The sequence below is a fragment of the Anopheles stephensi genome, chromosome 3 (assembly GCF_013141755.1).
Source record: "Anopheles stephensi strain Indian chromosome 3, UCI_ANSTEP_V1.0, whole genome shotgun sequence".
NCBI lineage: Eukaryota > Metazoa > Arthropoda > Insecta > Diptera > Culicidae > Anopheles > Anopheles stephensi.
This window is the reverse complement of record NC_050203.1, coordinates 39,003,068-39,023,007: the sequence shown is the minus strand read 5'-3', so window position 1 is coordinate 39,023,007 and position 19,940 is coordinate 39,003,068. Positions and strand designations below refer to the sequence as shown.

The 19,940-nt window shown below is 44.9% G+C and overlaps 1 protein-coding gene across 4 annotated transcripts in view; it reads left to right on the top strand.

The window, feature by feature from the left end:
- LOC118511903 (Down syndrome cell adhesion molecule-like protein Dscam2) overlaps positions 1–19,940 on the top strand; it is a 117,695-nt gene that overhangs the window by 90,191 nt on the left and 7,564 nt on the right. For 2 of the 4 annotated variants that reach the window (XM_036055537.1, XM_036055539.1), the window contains exons 9-17: positions 1,704–1,855; positions 1,924–2,196; positions 2,431–2,718; positions 14,788–14,907; positions 15,324–15,497; positions 16,478–18,841; positions 18,916–19,056; positions 19,127–19,246; positions 19,418–19,578. In XM_036055537.1, coding sequence (XP_035911430.1) covers positions 1,704–1,855; positions 1,924–2,196; positions 2,431–2,718; positions 14,788–14,907; positions 15,324–15,497; positions 16,478–18,841; positions 18,916–19,056; positions 19,127–19,246; positions 19,418–19,578 — 3,793 coding nt within the window. Of the gene's footprint in view, positions 1–1,703; positions 1,856–1,923; positions 2,197–2,430; positions 2,719–14,787; positions 14,908–15,323; positions 15,498–16,477; positions 18,842–18,915; positions 19,057–19,126; positions 19,247–19,417; positions 19,618–19,940 lie in introns of all 4 variants that reach the window. The other 2 variants (XM_036055538.1, XM_036055536.1) reach the window with 1 other exon arrangement.

Below are 19,940 nucleotides of genomic sequence, written 5' to 3'. Positions count from 1 at the left end.
CGATCAACGCGACCGGAAGACGGTGCTTCGTTCGCCACCCGCCGCCACCACTGCTGCCAGCGATCCAAACAACTAGTTGTGTAAGGTTTTTTTCTTCCATCCTTGCTCAGTCAGTTAGACAGTCAGATTTCATACGATTTTGCAAGCGCGAAACGCTGAATACAATCGGTGGCAATGACTAACTTTTGCGTTACCAAAGAAAAAGACAATCTACAACAATGAACCACGGGCTGACAAGGTTAGCCCGTCGTTGTCATTTTTGTGACGCATTCACAATGCTCTCGGCTAGACCGTAAAAGATTTCAACCCCGAAGCAGAACTCTCCTTCAGCGCTTGCATTCTTCCCACAGAAGTCGTCGGTGAGAAGTGAGATAAAAAAATGGAACCTCAAGCCTCACTCCGGAGAGTCCTGACGTCGGCACCATCCGGCACCTACCTACCTTAGGTACCGTAAACCCTCCGGCGTGTGGGTTTTGCGGGAGAACAGAGGCAAAGTCAAACATGAAATCGGTGTTGGCAAAAGTTGCAAACTAATTTAAATTCTCCCAGCAGCGCCAAAGAGTTGTCTGCGTGACGCCGTTGGGAAACTTTGGGCGAACGTTGCACGAACCCCGAGACTGGCAGGAAGAGTTGACTTCAGCGCTCTCAGCTAATAATGGACAGCAACGTTTTCATCCATCTTCTCAGAATCTTCCTCAGTCTTGTGTCACTTCCAACCGTCGGCTACCGTAGCCGAACCGTGGTGCGAAGCTCAAGAATCTCAAACTTACCTACGGACCCACAGACAGTCCCACCGCAGACACGTCTACAGACTCTGCCAGTAAATGTCCTCCAGCGACAACGCAACCGAAGATCCAATTATAATAGGATACGGATTAAGCTTAAATATTTCATCTTTACACGTAGCCTAACACCAAAATTCAACAGTCCAAAGTGTCTCAGGTGATGACGATGGTAGTTCGCATCACCATACAGGGGACCTTACAGACGACCAGACCAGACCAGACCAGACGCTCACGTATGTAATGGCGGAGGGTCTGTTCCTTCTTCATAACTTTTCCCATGCCATCATTCCGGGCACACTGGCAGGGCACTAAGTGGTAGTACCGGTATCCGGGCCTGGATGAATCGTCTCCAAAAACCAGACCGGAGACACACACTCGAGACACATCCCGAAAATCTTCGCATTATTCGAGTTTCAAATCGGCACACCGGCCGGGGGATGGGACTGTTCTGGGTGGAGGAAAGTTTGTGAAATGGGTGTGAATATTTTGCGCTTTTGCGGTACGGAAAGCGCCCGACTTCAAATTAACTTCTACCAGACCCAAATCGGTTTGCGGTATATCGTGCCGGGAATGGGGTCGTGTAGATTGTGGCTAAAAAGCACACACACACACACGTTTCACTGCGAGGTGCAAAGTGTCGTCGTGTATCCTACGCTTAATTAGTTACCGCAAACGCGGGGAAGCATATGGAAGGACCAACATAACGTAACATTCAGTTTCAGTTAACTTTCGAATCCACTCCGGTCAAAGATGGTTCGATGCGTTTTCCTGTTAGGCAGCAGAGCATAAGCTGCCTGATGCTCACACGAAACAGCGCAAGTGACACATTAATCAGCTTTAAAACAGCTTAGGAGCAAAGTTCCGTGATCCACTCGCTCACGCTTTTCGTCGACTTTTTCGATTCCCTTTCTTCGGCAGGTTCATGATTGGCCAGTACGTAACCGTGCACGGTGACGTCATCAGCCACGTCAACATAAGTCACGTGATGGTAGAGGACGGTGGCGAGTACTCGTGTGCTGCGGAAAATCGGGCCGGAAAAACATCTCACTCGGCCAGACTCAACATTTACGGTAAGACAAGCGCGTCGGCGACATTGGCCGACAACTCGCTAACCCCGAGCTCTAATGGAATTTGTCAGGATTACCGTACATTCGCCTCATACCGAAGGTGACGGCCGTTGCGGGTCACACCCTGTATCTGAAGTGCCCGGTCGCGGGCTATCCGATCGAGGAAATCCACTGGGAACGGGGCGGTCGCGAGCTGCCGGAAGATATGCGCCAAAAGGTACAGTCGGACGGGACGCTCGAGATCAAGGAGGTGCAGAAATCGCTCGACTCCGGTGTCTACACCTGTTGGGCCAGAAACAAACAGGGCCACAGTGCGAGACGTAGCGGCGAAGTGGCAGTCATAGGTTAGTATCCGTTAGCCGTCGGTCGTTTGCTAATCGCGTTTTAGTATCTTTCCCACTAGCGTTCTTTAGCGTGCTTCGTGAGTTTCTCGCCATCAACCACCGGAACGAAGGATCACCTGAGACCTCGCGATCAAGTTAAAGCGTACAAGGACTGGATTGGCCCCGTTACGTGAAATCTGAAACACTTGTAGTAATCACCTTCTCCTACCCAAACTCCCCACACACTTTTTGCAGTCCCGCCCAAGTTGAACCCGTTTCATTCGTCCATCCTTTCGCTGAACGTTGGCGATCGGGCCTCGATCACGTGTTCCGTCATCAAGGGCGACATCCCGCTCACCATCACCTGGCGCAAGGATGGTCGCCCGATCGATCCTACCCAGCGTATGTCGGTGACGCAGGTCGACCAGTACAACTCCATCCTGCTGATCGAGAATCTGTCCGCCGACCATACCGGGAACTATTCGTGCGTGGTCCGTAACACTGCCGCCGAAACCGAGGGCCATCAGTCGCTGCTGGTTAATGGTAACTGTATCGTGCCTAATGCTCACTCACGTCTGTTTTCTTTGTTCTTCTTTTCTCTCGTTTCTTTTGCCTTTCCCTGTTTCCGACTCTCACCTTTGTCGCTCTTCGGTTGTCATGTTGAATTTTCGGTTGTGCCACTCTACTACCACCACTACTACTACCACTACTACTACTTCTACTACTACCTCTACTTCAACTATCATCAACACCACCATATCAACACTATCTCTACTACCGCCATCTACCGTGCTCTTGTTGTAACTAAACCCACCGCCAATGTCGCTATCGGTGGAACACAAACACGGTACACACATCGGCAAACGACATCTCATCTCACACACTATCCCCGAGGGGATGGGTTTTGTGGTACAAACGACCCCTGCCTTGGCCCGACCAGTTCCTCCAAACATTGAGCCGTTCTCGTTCCAAGACGGCCTGGCCGAGGGTATGCGGACGCGCACCGTGTGCGGCGTGTCCAAGGGCGATCCACCGTTAACGCTCAAGTGGCTGAAGGATGGCGATCCGCTGCTGTCCACACTGCTCGGCGCCAACGTGTCCACCCTTGACCAATACTCGTCCCTCCTTAACATTCCCTCCCTGTCGGCGGCCCATTCCGGCGACTATACGTGCGTGGCCAGCAATCCGGCGGCCGAAGTGAAGTTCACGGCGTCGTTACAGGTAAAAGGTAAAGTAAAGTACTCGCCACTTGGTTTTGCCACTCACTTCACCAGCAAAATAACAATCAAACCGCTATTTATGCCACACACACATATGTATACCACCCCGCCCACCCCCCTTTTTGCCAATAGTTGTTGCCTCTCTTGTTGCACCAAATAATAAGAAAGCAAGCAAACACAGCAAGTACTAGCAAGCGCAGTACTGTATTGCCAGTATTATTACCTATTACCGCTAGCCAATGTACCGATCACTACTGCCGCTGTTTGTGGTCACTCGATACAGTGTATTCGCTGTCCGCGGGAAGCGTTTTTTGTTGTCCTCTTTTGTTTATCACTTGATGTCGCAATGCCGATGCATCATCGGTGCATCAGCCTCACTCGCATCAATCACTGCTTAGTGGATGATACACGCGTGCCTGCAGCTTCTCGTCGAGACAGTGAAAGAGCGTGCTTCTCTGTGTCGCGCACCGTTGTTTAGCATTGCCGCGGCGCGACCCAACACACACGCGCAGTAGTCGATCCGTGCAAACGTCAGCTGTATTGCCCGTTTTTTTACGTTTTACCACACACTTTTACGTTACGCTCCGCAAGCAAGCATTTAACAGCCGTTTGATATCTCTCAGTATACTTACAACACGAATGCGGCCTTTCCAGGCCAACATACTCACCACTTGTGTGTCCCATTTCCCCCAGTTGCTTTAGCACGCAGTGGGTTTGCGGCCGATCACCAGGTAATTGTTTTTTGTGCACCGAACAAAATACTGTTTTTTCTTTGTTTGTTTGTTTTTATACACCTTAGTTGCCGGAGCAAAGTGCTCTAAAATTATGTTTGTTTACCTGCTTTCTAGGTATGAGCATCCATTTGATTTTTTTGGTTTAATGTCTTGATGCTTTTATATTATTTGGTACCTGTGTGTCGGTATCGAATGGATTTTAATGTACTTTTTTATTCTACTGAATAACCACGCTTATGTTTTGATTTTTAGTTGTACTAATAAGCAGTTCTATGCATTTTCTGTAGAAACGAGAATCGATAGGTCTCTCCGAAGACTTCAGCGCTATATAGCTTATATATCTGTAGTGAAAATTACGTTTGTTTAGAATATCGGTTTGAGTGTTAAGATTCCTTTTTTAAATATTTATTTGCTTTTATTTAAAGCATCGGCGCTCTTTTCTATCATAATTACAATAAAAAAATTTTTACACCCGGTTATCGTGAATTTAGATCTTGGTTTCTGTTACTATTGTTTCCAAGTTTAAGTAGCTTCTGATTTTCTTATTTCTGCTATAATTTTATAGCACCGATGCGTTTCTGTTCGTTTCCGTTCGTTCACACAACCAAATAAACACTTACACTCTGCAAAGCTGTGTTCTAACACAACTCTGGAAAATGTTGACCATCTTAATACGACTTTGTCTTTTGCATAAAATATTGGAAAAGGGATTTTTTAAATGAATTTAAATTTATTTTTATTTATTTATTTTAAAGCTAAGTAATTGCTATGAGCGTATATAAGTTTTCACCAACCTTATTTGCCATTAAGAGCACCAGCGAATGTTAATGCACCCGGTTTGAGTTATTTTATCGCTTTTTTCTTTTCTCGTTTTTGGGTTTTTGGTATTCAAATCTGCAACGGTTTTTCAGTTTTAGAATTTGGAACAGAAGGCCTCCGCAAACCCATCAGAAACCCCACAAACGCTACCCTGTTTTTGTACTAATTACTTTAGCAATAACACCACCACCACTGTATTGCCGTATTAGCTGACCACCTTGTATGCAATTCGTTTGAAGCACTCCCGATAATGCTAAATGTTCCTTCGTTCTTGTTTTTATTTTCCTGCGAAATGTCTTCTTTTTTACCATGTGTGTGTGTGTTTGTTCACTGGCTTCACCACCAAGCAAACGATCTCCAGGCACCTAATATAATAATCCTGCAACAATAATATTATTAACCAGTAAAATCCACGCCATTTTGCACTGCCGCTACTGTAACTACGCTTCACGTTCGATTACCTGACTGATGTGTCCAGCTTTTGCAATGGAATGTGTTTTTTGGCCTTACCGCACCGTAACACACAGTAAAACCTTTCCCGACTAAATACATATATATATTTATGCACTTAACACCATTGTTATAGTCCAACTCATCCATCGCTAAACTGGCTGGAAATGGTGCTTGGATGCGAATTTGTGCCGTGGCAACGTTAAATTACTTTTGCTAAAAAACGGTCAACAAAATTACGGACAAAGCTCAACACTTTAAGCGAAAACAGCTCTCCTTCAACGTTAAATTAAATGTTCCAGATTCTGTTCCGTAGCGCCATATCATACCTGTAACGAAAATCCTCAACTTTACTTTTTTTTAAATTTGTTTACGTTACTTTAAGTTTGTTTTATACAACGTTAAAATGACCGATTGGTCACGAACGAAAACATCCAAACTCGCTAACAATTAAATGTACCTGCCCGTAGTATTAGAACACAGCTTTTAACATGAAACACACAGTCTTTTGCTAAATATATATGTATATTTATACGTTGTGCCTTCCAAATTTTCTTGTTCGTTTATTTCCGTTTCGTTTGTCTTATGGTAAACATAGCGTGGTCCATAAATGTTAAATAACGATAAAAAAAAAACTCTATATGTTTCTTTCGTGTAGCAAACATGTTTCTCTTCCTATTTGTCGTGAAACGTTCTTTGTACGAATTGAGTTTCACTTCACCGAAACCATCGTTCAACCCGATTGTTTTGATAGTGGCGGCGTAGTAAGTAAACCAACTGACGAGCACACACATAAAAACCCATGTCTTTTTTGTCAATGCCAATTCTCAAGCAGCAGTAATATCTTGTCTTTTGCAAGCAAAAACTGCACACAGCCTGCAGTGAAACTTGCTCTCTTGTTTTGTTTTCTTTATCCAGCTGTGAAGCAATAAGCAGAGGCAAAGAATATTTGTTTTTGGCCCCAGTTTTTGGTCAGCTAAGCAATTTCGAAATTTCCACTAAAACCGCGATGCGACAGAATCGCTTAACGGTTGTGGGGTTTTCTCTCTCTCTGGAACGCTTCATTTCGGTGGATAGTTTTATTTTTGCCAACAATAAACTACAGTCGTTACCCGAGCTACGCGGGTTGTCTCAAATTACGTGGATTTGGAAATAAGCGATTTAAAAATTTAATAGCACTTAAAGTTTATGACGTGAATAAAATTCTTTAATTTAAAAAACCCCGTTAAAAGCAGCGGTCCGCTGCATGATAATAAAAAAATGAATTTAAAAGTAAATTTAAATATTGTACAAACACCGGAATAATTTAATATATATTTTTATTTTGATAGAAAGACCCGGCCGTATTGTTTAGAATAATTTACCAATAGAACCGTGAAAGAGAACCTTATTTCCGGGATTTTTTTTTTATTCGTAAGGAACGGCCTGGCCGTATTGCAATGTTTAATCATATTTATGAAACACATGTAAATCAGAAGATTTTCATACATACAGTTTTAAATTTTCATTGGAACCAGCAACTATTATCTCGATCTCTTAATTCGTAGTATAAACGATGTTTCAATGAAATATCTGAGTTTCGCAGGAAAATCAAGATACGCAAAATGTTTCCAGTACGCACAACGCGTGACTCGGGCAACGACTGTGCTTGTAAAAAGTTCTCGACTCGACATAAGAAAAAAAAGTGTGTGTATCTACCAGACATGGTAGAATTATAAATAACGAAGCTAACTCTCAAGAAATACATCCTGCAAAACAACAACAACTGCCCGGGCCTTTTTTTTCGGTATTTCCCCCCACAAAAAAAAGTAAAGTTATCAGCTATATCCAGCAAAAATCTGCTTTTGTCTTATCCCGTCCGGTATATGTGTTTGTATGTATGTGTGTGTATGTCTGCATTTATGTTGCTGATCTTTTCTCAGTTTTTGTTTTTCGGTTTCTCGTTTCCAACCACGAAAAAAAGCGAGAGACTGTTTTCGCCAATCGACGCCAAAGACATACACATATCCCAACTACAGAAAAAACAACACTCTTTTATTCTCTATGTGTGTGTGTGCGCGCGAGTGAGTGTGTAATGCTTTTGTTGTTTCATTTTCTTTGTGAGCCCGCGCCAACAAGCACAACAATATTACGCGAATACGAAATTCCAACCAAATTCGGTTTCGGTATCCGTTCCAGCCATCGCACGCCACCTCGCACTCTCTTCCTCCCCCTCACCCCACGCTTCCAACCCCCACCCCCCACCCCTATCGCCCTCCGCCTCAGTGTTGCAACGCACCACCTCGCCCACGTAGTTGCTGCCAAGAAGCTGCCAAGAAGCCTAACCAGAAAACTAACCATCGCACCGCACTGTTCGATGTGCCCTCGAGTGGGGTCGACGGAAAACACTCCCAACTCCGGTTGGCGATTGCTTCGTAGCACCACAAAGCTCAGACAGATCGTTTAATTGCACCGCGTGTGTCGCTTACATTAACCTCCACCTCCAGCGCTATGATTCGGTTGCATCGGTATCAGTGAATAAAGCCCGGGCCTTACACACTTCTCAGCTACCCCCCTGATGCAGTTTCTTAATTTTCCTAACAGGATACATTCTATCCGTATCGGTCACCGACCCGTAGCTACCTGCTCGCTCACTGCTGATTAAGCAGAGACTGTTACTGCCATTATTTCCGTCCCCGCGAGCAGCAAAAACCCGGCCGATGTCATTATAATGACACACAACCTCTAATGAATCTATCCGGGCTGCTGCCGCGGCTGCCTCCTCGCCATGGCACCCGGGGGATGATGTGATGCATAAATTTAAAAAACTGCATACAGAGGGAAAGCTGACGGGTCTGGCTGTCGCTCTGCGGCATCACCGTACCATCCATCCGCTTCGTTGCGAAAGTAAAACTCTGCCAGCACAGCAAATAGGCGGCTTTTAATCATCAACGGTGAGATTCCCGCTAAATTGGAGCCGCTCCTCGTACGCTCGCCAGCTAGCCTAGGGAGGCAAAACCCGTACAGGAAGCTTAACATCGGAAAATGCACGAGAAAATATCATCCGTTATCGTCCGTTTTTTTGCCATCTCTGCTGCCCACCATTGCATGGTTGTTGGATTGTGCTGGTTTGGTTGGAGTTTACCCCAACCAAGGTTTTTATTTTCAGCTCTTACATTTCGCTGACTGACGATGAGTGGTTTTTTTCTCTCTCTCTCTCTCTGGAGTTTGTTTGTGTGTGTGGACAAATTTGCGTTTTTCGGTGGCAATCGTTTCCTGAAATTAATAGCAAAATAAAAATGCAAAAAAAGACCCACCCAAAAGCTGGTGACATAAATCTGCACGCCCAACTCAGCCATCGTTCCGGGGAACTTTCCCGGGCGGGTAAATAGTGAAAAAAGGGAGCTCAAACCTGAGCTACGCTCCGTTGCCTGTTTGTTCACTTTTACCGATGCAACCACCAGTGATCCTAAACTTACATGTATAACTGCAAAAATCACTCGATCACTCCTCACTGCTACATCTCGCTGTCTCTCTCTCTCTCTTTCACCCTCGATCTGTCACAAATTTCCTTTTACACCAAAATTTTCTCTATCTCTTTCTATTTTCGCACACTTTTCATGTTTTTTTTTGTGTTGACTTTCTTCACCTTTCACATATCTTTGCACATTACTATTACTATATCTTCCCTATGTCTGTACGATGCATATGCACCCCCTCCCCCCGTCACCAGCGTCTTTAGCGATCGTGTAGTTTTCAGTTAAATATGAAAGGCCCGTAAAATGATTAGAATTAGATAAAGCAAAGCTAATAGAAAACTACACACTCGCTAAAACGATTATAACAAAACATGTGTATATGTTTGCTGTATGGCACAAAGTCCTCCTATTGCACCTAGTATTGATAACCACAGCATAAATGAATATAAAGCTTTTGCTATTCTCCTTCCTTGTCAGGGAGCCAAACAATTATACCTGGCACTTAGTTAATCAAATGTCTTTTTCATTCTTTAAACTTCAGCATTTTGTTTTTTCCTAAAAAAACCCAAACCCCTGAACCAATTTCCTTAATTAAAAAGATGGCTGTAAAAATCGAAGTACAAGGAAGATTTTTTGCGGTGCGTGCTGCTGCAGTAAATGGTGAATAGCTTATATGTACACATATTTACGTAGGGTATAAAGGAATAATTTATCATCTGTTCCGAATGCTTTTTGATTAATAATTAATCTCGGTCCAACTCACGCTGGCAACGAGTAAATAATTTTGCTGAGCAATTTTTGAATTTTTTTCTTTATCTCCCCCATTACTCCATGCTCCATGAAGAGCTTTCAACACTTCCGTGAAATTGAGCTGTCTGTTTTTCGGTTCCCGTTCCCCACATATCGCTTCCCCAAACCTTTGCTTAATGAGCATTTATTTATTTTGAAATTCAATCAGGCATGTATTAATTATCGGCTAATAGAACAAAAAGTCACACCAAACCGATTTCCACACGCAGCCGGTCCCGGTAGTGAAGTAAAAACCACTTAAAAAAGGGAACGCACAAAATCGATTACACGCTTCAACGCTGCGGCTGTCCTGTTTTCAATTGGCTCCCGTTTATTAATGACGTTTCATTGCGCGTTTTAGTAGATGCATTTCCTTTGGCAGGATTTTCTCTCGGCGATGCCGGTTTTTTATTTTCCACTTTTTGATTTGTTGATGGCGTTGAATTTTTTAGTCAATTCCCACTGAACTAATATCATATAATCGAAAGATCGAAGATAACACGGAAGTAAACCGTCCTAATGGAGACGCCTGGTGTTTTTCTCTATTCACATCTCTACAACGAATATCGATTAAGCAATATGGCAGTCTTTAATCAGTTGAGATGACACAATAAAACTTGACATAATTTGGCTGATTGGCTTTAATTTCATGAAAAACATACTGCTTCTTTTTGCAAAATGATATGAAATAATCTGCAACGGTGGAGACGCCTGGTGTTTCTTATCACATGGCGTTGGCGGCGTTGAGCGGCGTTAAGTGTTTTAGTTATTTCCCGCTAAATGAAGCTAATATTAGATCGAACATAACACTGAATAACCTATGGAAATTGCGATTCTCTTACTGCCAATTCTCACTAACCACGCGCCTATTACCCTTGCAGCTAGCATTACTAAATGTCCCGGGGTGACCCACTACCGCGACAAAACCAGCGCGACAAAAACAAGTAATAACAATCAATAATCCCTGCTAATATCCCCCATTATTAGTCAGAAATTAATAAAACAAACCCCCTGCTTCCAACGAATGGTTGCTGCCCTGTGTTTCCCGGGCTGGCTGCTGCTGCAGCTGCTTTTGCGATACTATACCAGCGCGGTACAGTGCATGATTGCTGTTTTTTTTTTCAAACCATTTTCTACCTCTTCCACTTTGCTGCGTGGAACGCTCTTCCAATCGACCAATCGTGCCACATTCATTCGCTATCGATGGCTGTTCCGTTCCGGGCGGGCGCTTATGTATACCCCTTTTTTCTATCTTTTTCGATATTCGTCTGCATTTACGCTACCTAATGGATCGAAAATTCACGCACGCAAGCACGCACGACGCATAAAAATGCACTCTCAACGTCTCTCGATGGTTCGCCAATGCACCGCGGGCTTTCCGCTAAAGCCACACCCATACCAAGCTGTTCTCTGCTGTGTGTGCGTTGGTGCATCATGTTTTTTTTATCTGCTATGGCACAGCATTTCTGCCCAACTGCACTTGAATGCAGCGAAGAACAAACGCGTCATGAAAAGTTATCGATCGAACAGCACAGGATGAAAGCAGGCGCGCGCGTGTGTGTGTATGTGTGTGTACGTGTGCACCAAAGAGATAGGTTTTTCCACCCTGTTTTGTTTTCTTATATTTTCCCTGCATTCACCCGTTTTCACCCATTTTTCATTTGCCCGTTGAAATCCATTCAAGCGTCCCGGTGTATCATTTGCCTGTTTTGTTTGACTTTCTTTCATGATTTTCACGCTTTGTTTGGCTGTACGTGATAAGTGAACGGAGCCTTTAACGGTGCTTCGCACGAGTGTGGCTCCGACGCGCGCTGCCAAACCACAAATATATATATGGTGCAATTTTGCTGCTTGCAGTTAGCGGTTGGTCATCAAACCGGTTCGTTTGTACGGAAATTTTTATTTTCATGCTGATAAAATACGGACGCACCACCATCCCACACTGTACACACACACAACTTGGAAATGTTTGTTATAGTTCTATTTATTTAAACTATGTGAAACAGCTAACAGCAGAAGCTGAATTAGAGATTTTTTATGCACATTGCTGATCCTTAATCAGTGTATGTACAGTAGTAAAATAACAAAATGCAAAAGTGATTTTAGGTCATGTGTACAGAATTCCAGATTAATATTTTGTAAAATAAATTCTGTTTTAATTTTTTCGAAATTATTATTATTCATTTATTATGACGGCTTGACGCCGTATTGTCATTTTTCATTTTTTCGAAATGATATGGAATAAACCACCCCAATGGAGACGCCTGGTGTTTTTCTCTATTTAGAGCTGTTCAACAAATATCGATCAAGCATTATGGTAGTCCATAATCAGTTAAAATATCAGAATAATGCTTAGCACAATTGGGCTGTGCACCATTAGGTGTTTCATGAAAAGTAATATCTATGCTACTAATTTTGAAAAATGATATGAAATAATCTGCAACAGTGGAGACGCCTGGTGTTTCTTATCTCTTTCGAGCTCTGTAAGAAATATCGATGTTGCAATATGGTGAACCGTAATCTGTGAGGATGTAACAGTTAATATAAGAATAAAATTTTCCTTTTTAAGCTGTGTGCAGTTATGTGCTGTTTTCAAAAACAAAAGACCGGCGCCGTTATAGCCTCGACCACCGGACCGCCCCGTTTCTTATATATTTCAATGTTTTAAACATACTTGGCAACGTAGCCTACAACATGGGTGTCTCAGAAAGCAGTTCATTTGTTAAAGCTTTTTTCGGTAAAAAAAAAGCTTGGCAATGAAATTGTTGAGTAGACAAATATTGATCTTGGACTGCAGTACACACTCTTTGGTTACATGTGACGATATTTTATGTTGTAAATTTTTTTGAATACATTTAATATGACTGTTCAACGGATAAAGCACACACACAACTGCAACTTAGCAACAACAAGCTTTAAAAATCGTCTGAATCGTTTCTTTTACATGGTGCTGCCAAATCGGAACTTTAATTTTGTTTATTTATAGACGCATTAAAATGACCATGCTGTTTCTCCTAATCTAATCCCCTTGAAGTCTCGTGTTCATTACATTTCTGAGCCAGATATTCGTATGCGATGAAACAAATTTTGTATTTTGTTTTAATAAGATGTGAGCCAATGCCAATATTGGAGTTCAAATCATTGCTTAAAATCATGAATAAACCTCATAGTATTTTATATATTTTCAAGCTCAATCGATTACTTAAAAATAAAAATAATAAAATGGAGGTGCCCAGTAGTTTAACAGAATGTTGGTTACTTTACGGATATTTTCAGCCATGGGACCTAATACATCGTTTTAAACACTAAAAATTGTTTATTTATCGTTTACAACAAAAATAAACAAGAATACACAACCTCTATATGACTGCATCAGGGATCAACGAGACTATTTTGTTTCAAAGCCTTAGCATTTATATTGAATACATATTGCAATTTCTGTTTCACTTAGCTACTATTGACCGCTACAAAATACTCCATAATTTCCTCATATTTTCAATTAATGTGGTCCATCAAATATCGAACGATGGTAGCTAGAGCTAGAGCTTTTAGTGAAATAACAGCCTGCTGCACTATATGCTTACGTCCCCAAGAACATAACCTCGCCTGTTGTAGGAAATTGCCATAACTGTAACTCGTAAAATACTTCACTGTACACGTAGAACAACCTCTTGCACAGTGCCGAACGAATGCTACCACGCGAAGAATAAACCACTTAATGTCGTAAAAAACAGCGTTTACCGTTATCGGTTCAGTATGTTGCCTGTTTGCTTTCAAAGTAAATAAATGAATGGTTATGACATTACATAGATTAATTTCCCTATCCTTTCACGGCAATTGCTTTCCCTGCTGGATACTAATGTATCAATGATGATCAGCATTTATTTTAAATCTGTTCTATGTTATAATTGTTAAGTTTAATATGATTTGATGTCTAGATCATATTCCCCTCGTGCTACTAACGGTGAAATCGTCCAAACACACGAATAGCAAAAAAACGTGTTCGTAACGCACCAAACTTGCTGTCCGAAGCTCCATTACAGTCTAGAAATCAATAGCACAACCCACATCTCGCCAATGGATGTGCCACTCTACCCTATCAAGTTTATGACATTCTCATGCAGTGCTAATACCGTAAAGAACAACTTTTCGCCACCCATTCGGGCCAGCCAAGAAAGTTTCACAAGGGCTTGTCTGGCTCGAGAGGCGAGACGAGCAACAACACCAGCAAAAAAACCTAAAACAGATGTCAAACCGATCAAGAGAAAACAAACGGAGTACACTTGTAGCTTTGCTTTGAATATGTCATAATACTTGAGAGGGAAGCAAAAGTTTCGATTCGTTTATTTTCCGTTTCGCTTATCCGGAGCCATCTTCCGAGAGGCTTTTCTGCCTATGTGGCTGTGTGTTTTGCGTGTTTATGATTTTTTGTTTCGCTTTCAAATATCGTAATAGCTAGCGAGCAGAGGCAAAATAGCAGTCAGCGCCATTTATTGCACCCGCACAAACCGCACCTGCACTAATCTTCCGCTACCGGCCGACACTGGTCGGAATTAGAAGTATTGCTGTACCCAATATTTAACAAAATATATCACTACCACTTTGCCAACCAACAATAAACAAAAGCCAAAGCAAACCATTCCCGCCCGTTATGCCATCGGCCGGATCGACAGTGTCCCGGCCTGCCTGTAACCACTTACCATTCTTCCCAGTCCTACTCCCCGAAAAGAATATACTCCCCTTGCACCATTTGCCCGAGAAAAACATGATCGAAAATCTACGAACAACTTTTGCCACGGCAAAAACTTTTCTCCTGCTCGCCATCGACTAACGATAAACTTTTCTTTCCGCCACTTACCGGCATCACCTCGCGCTGGTACCGGCTGGGGTTTCTTTCTTTCTCGCTCTCTTTTTCTTCCCAACTCGGTAACGTACGTACACGGGTTGTGTCATTTTTTACCCCGAACACTTACCTTGAAACTCGACGGCGGCCACCCTGCGCGCTTCTTGGTTCCTTCGATATAACCTCCCGAACCGAATGACGACGACGTCGACGACGACCACCACACCGACCGAAAACCCGAAACTCAATGGAACGGATAAAATCGCCCTACTTTCCACGGTGTACGACTACCACGGCAGTTCCACCCCGTTGGGTAGTCGAGCCGACGGACGTGAGTGTCGAACGGAACCGCCATATTATGCTTCACTGCCAGGCTCAGGGTGTCCCCGTACCGACGATTCTTTGGAAGAAAGCAACAGGTGAGTGATTTGGGACGATCAAGGTCTCGTGTTCCTTTTTTTTCGTGCGGTCTTCCTCGGGGTCGTCAAGTATGGGACAGCATTTCCCGGAGTTTCCCGGCTTCCCTCTCTAGTACCCAACAAGCAAGCTAGGTTTGTTAGCGCTAGAGGTTTGGGTCGGTGCTCGTAAATCACTTCCATCAACATCACATTCACCCCCTTTTTGGCCAACCAAAGTACTGCCCAAGGCGTGCGTACAAATTTGCGGACTGCCTAGGGAATGTAGGGGGAAGGGCATTAAAAAGGGTGGGCAAAATACACCGGGAACTCATTATAACTCAATTTCACTCTTCCGTCCATTCCGTAATCTGTGTTTATTTTGCGCACCCTCTGCCGCTGCCTCCATGCTGACTTGACTTCTTTTTCAACGCCTTAAGGAAGCAAATCCGGTGACTACGAGGAGGTACGGGAACGACCGTACACGAAGCTGCTTGCCAACGGGTCGTTGCTGCTGCAGCACGTCAAGGAAGACAGGGAGGGATTTTATCTCTGTCAGGCAAACAACGGCATTGGCACCGGCATCGGGAAAGTGATTCAGCTTAAGGTCAACTGTGAGTATTGCCCTGGTGGTTGCTAATAATTTCATCTGATGGAAGCATCACGCAACATTTATCTACATTTGGAGACGAGAATGCACTGTAGTCACTTTGTTTGTAGTGCAAATCTGCATTTATAAGATACAGGATCTTTGTGATATACTAGAAATGTCTGAACTATTTCTGGACACTGATCGACATGAAATATACAATTTAGATTGAAGAACAATGGCAAGCAGTGACTCTTGAGCAGATGATTTTGTCATGTTCTTCCAGTGAATTGTCCTATTCATCCCCCAGAAATGGTTCGAGCATTACTAGTTCATCTCAGAACTAGTGGTGGATCATCTGCAATGCACCACCGGTTCCACTCCAGATCCGGCAGGATTAACTTTGATTCCAATTTCACGGAATAGAGTCGCAGATTTCACCTGGAGTCGTTCGGAATCGTCTGGAACCATCGAAACCGGCGGAACCGTCCAGAACAGCAATACAGTTCACCATGATACATCGCGCAAGCAATACAGTCCTGCATCATCCTCATGGTCAACGTGAAGTATCATGAATATTATCAACTCAGACAACGTTTTAAAATTACCAAAGGTTTACCAAAGTTTACCAAAGGTGGACTCACACTCACGAACACTTGACGACTACGATTCCAGACGGTTCAAATGGTTCCGACGGTTCTGGATGGTTCCAACATTTCAGGAACTGTTCCGATTTGTTTTTGGAATCGTCCTGAACCAGTTCCGCTTTTTTGCTTAATTTACCCTCATATAGATCTGTAAATAGTAACATCTGCACTACCGATATTTACATTACAAAAAAACCCATCAAATCAAATCTTATTAGAAATCAGATCAGAACTTCCAAGGATTGTAGAGCTTAAGAAACAATGAAAGAGCGGATCATCTTTCTTATAGAATCATTTTTAACTTTACATCTGTCAATGGCTCATCTTTTCACTTTTATGACACTCCGCCTCTTTGCAGCTTCCCCTTACTTCGCCGGCCAATCCAAGATGGTCACCGTGAAGAAGGGTGACACGGCGATCATGCAGTGCGAGGTGAAAGGGGACAAACCAATCAACGTCGTTTGGTTGCGCAATGGGAAGCACGAACTGAACCCATCGACGAACTATCGCGTCTCCATAAAGCAAGACGCCACACCGGAAGGAATTTCGGCCGAGGTGCAAATATCGAACGTGGATAGCAGCGACAGTGGCGCATACTTCTGCCAGGCCAGCAATCTTTACGGTCGCGATCAGCAGCTGGTACAGCTGCAGGTACAGGAACCACCGCAACCACCGTCCTCGCTCGAGGCCGCCACCGTCTCGAGCCGAGTGGTGAACCTGAAGTGGCAACCGCGCGGTGGTGACGCGGCGGAAGTGTCCAAGTACATCGTCGAGTACCGTGAGATCGATCGCCAGTGGCAGTACATCGAGATATCCGATCCGCCCGCCTACTCGACCATCATCGAGAACCTCAAACCAGCGACCAACTATGTGTTCAGAATTATCGCCGAAGGGCCAGCCGGCCGCAGCTCACCGAGCCAGGAACTGTTCATCAAAACGGACCCGCAACGCCCGGCTGGACCACCGCTCAATCTCGGCGCTAGACCAATCTCCTCCACCGAAATACTTATCAGCTGGATGCCACCGTCGTACGAGTTGCGGCACGGCGAAATACAGGGCTACAACATCGGTTACCGTTCGATGCACGCAACCACCAACAGCTACAACTTCACCTCCATCTCGGGCGATGGTGAGGACGGTACGGGCGAGCTATTGCTGGGCAATTTGGCAAAGTACACGCGCTACACGATAGTTGCGCAAGCATTCAATCAGGTTGGACCGGGCCCACTTTCCGAACCGGTCACCGCCCAAACGATGGAAGATGTGCCGAGCAAACCGCCAGAGGACATCCGCTGTATGGCGCAGAGTTCCACATCGATTCAGGTGTCTTGGCAACCGCCACAGGCCCACCATACGAACGGACTGCTGCAGGGCTACAAAGTGTTCTACGAGTGTGCCACCGAGGATGCCATCAGTAGTGGTGAGATGGAAACGCGTAAGACCACCTCGCTGACGATCCATCTGTCAAACTTGCGGAAGTTCTCCAACTATAGCATCCAGGTGCTGGCATACACGCGCATGGGAGACGGTGTGATTTCTCCCCCGTCCTTCTGCCACACGGACGAAGATGCTCCGGAAGCACCGGCAGATATCAAGATCGCAATCAGCTCACCGTCATCGCTGTACGTGTCCTGGTTGCCGCCGCGAGATCCAAACGGCATCATAACCAAGTACAACCTCTACATGCGAGCCGTTAACGGGCGGGAAGAGTTGAACAACGACAAACGGAATCTGCAGGCGCACCAGCACCATTTCGAAGCGAAACAACTGCAAAGCCACACCGAGTACCAGTTCTGGGTGTCGGCTTCAACGCGCGTTGGTGAAGGCAAGAGTTCGCGAGTCGTGTCACAGCTCACATCAAACCGTGTCCCGGCGAAGATCGTCTCGTTCGGCGGACTTACCATTCGCCCCTGGAAGTCATCCGCATCACTGAACTGTATGGCCGTCGGACAACCGAGACGCGAATGGTTCAAGGGTGACACACTGCTACGCCCCGGCACTCAGCACAACATTCAGCTGCTCGATTCGGGCGAAATTATCGTGACGATGCTGCAGACAAGTGACACCGGTAACTATACCTGCCAGGTGGACAACGGTATCGGCACGGACCGATTGACCCACAATCTGCTCGTACAAGTTCCTCCCGGACCGCCGGTACTGTACGTGACCAGTGCAACGTCGAGCAGCATTCTACTGCACTGGAAGATCGGTTCGACGGGTAATGCACCGATCACGGCATTCTCGCTCCACTACCGCCGAGTGCACGGGAATCTCGAGGAAATGCAACTGTCCCGGCACGCCTCCAGCCACGATCTTAAGGGACTGTTCTGTGGCAGTACCTATCAGGTGTACCTGGTGGCACACAACAAGATCGGTTCGTCCTCCGCCAGCACCACGCTGAACGTAAAAACGCAAGGCCAACCACCGGGCATACCGCCCGACTCGGTACTGATAGCACCGAACTCAACGTCCGTGGTGCTGCGACTGAACGGGTGGCCCGACAATGGCTGTCCGATCATGTACTTCGTGCTGCAGTACCGTTCCGTTTCGACCGGGCTGGATGACGAGTGGCACCTGGTATCGAATGCGCTCAAACCTCAGCGACGCTTCACACTGTCCGGACTGTTGCCGTCGACCATGTACCGGTTAAAGATGGAGGCACACAACGTAGCCGGTTCGACCAATGCCGAATATACGTTCTGGACGCTCACCAAAGACGGAGGTACTGCGAAATGCAAACAGAAGCCCTGACAAGCCTTCTCGGAATTGGCTAATTTTGATGTCCCTTGCTTTCAGACCCACCACCACCAGAACTAGTACAAAGAGGACATCGTTCTCAAATTTTTTATAACAATATTCAACTCCTGATACCGATCATCATCACCATCACCGCCACCATCATTTGCATTGCGTTTACGGTAGTTTGTTACAAATATCGTAAGTATCCGTTAAGACTTTGCTGAGTGGCAATGAAATGTTGTAAATGCAAATCGTACTATTTGCTCAGGTCAAAGAGGTCGCCAGCGAAAAGACACGATGGAAAGCCAGCAAACGACCGACGCTCAGCGGGATCGCTACTATGCTACGATTCATAAGGTAGCGCTGCAAGCTGGTGATAAAATACCAGGTAAGTACAGTAAATCCTGTAATGCTTCTTTGTGTTTAGGGTATGTCACCCTTTAAAGCAATCGATAATATTAGATGTTATTTGCTTAACCCTTCCGAAATCGATCCTGTATCACTTCAATTGCTAAGGTTTCTCTCACTCACTCTCTCTCTCTCTCTCTCTTGCTTTTAGAAACATCGGAGGATATCTCTCCGTACGCTACGTTCCAGCTTTCGGAGGCCAGCACGCTCGCCCAACCACACCACAGCGGACCAGCAAACACACTGCTCCATTCCTTCATGTACCATGAACGCGCCATGACCGAGGGTTGCGCCTCGCCACCACCAGCAGCGGTACTGAGACTTCACAATCAATCACCATACTACAATATTGTGCGTTTTTTTACTTCTTCTATCCCGACATAAACACGTACACGTACAGACACACACACACACTGATTGGCAATTGAATGGCTTCTTGCTTTCGGTTACATGGGTTTTGTGTTGGATTTAATTTGTCGTTAACGATTAATGAGTTCGAGATCCCATCCAAACTCCTGCTGACCACCCGTCAACTCTCCGCCCAAAGAAATTCAAATTCAAACACTCAAACAGTAGCGGACGGTCGTGTCTGCTTCCAACGCTCCCATCCCCAAGCGCTCCTTTCGTTTTGTTTTTGGTTGTTTTAATGGCTTAAGTTTTGTAGCGCCATACCG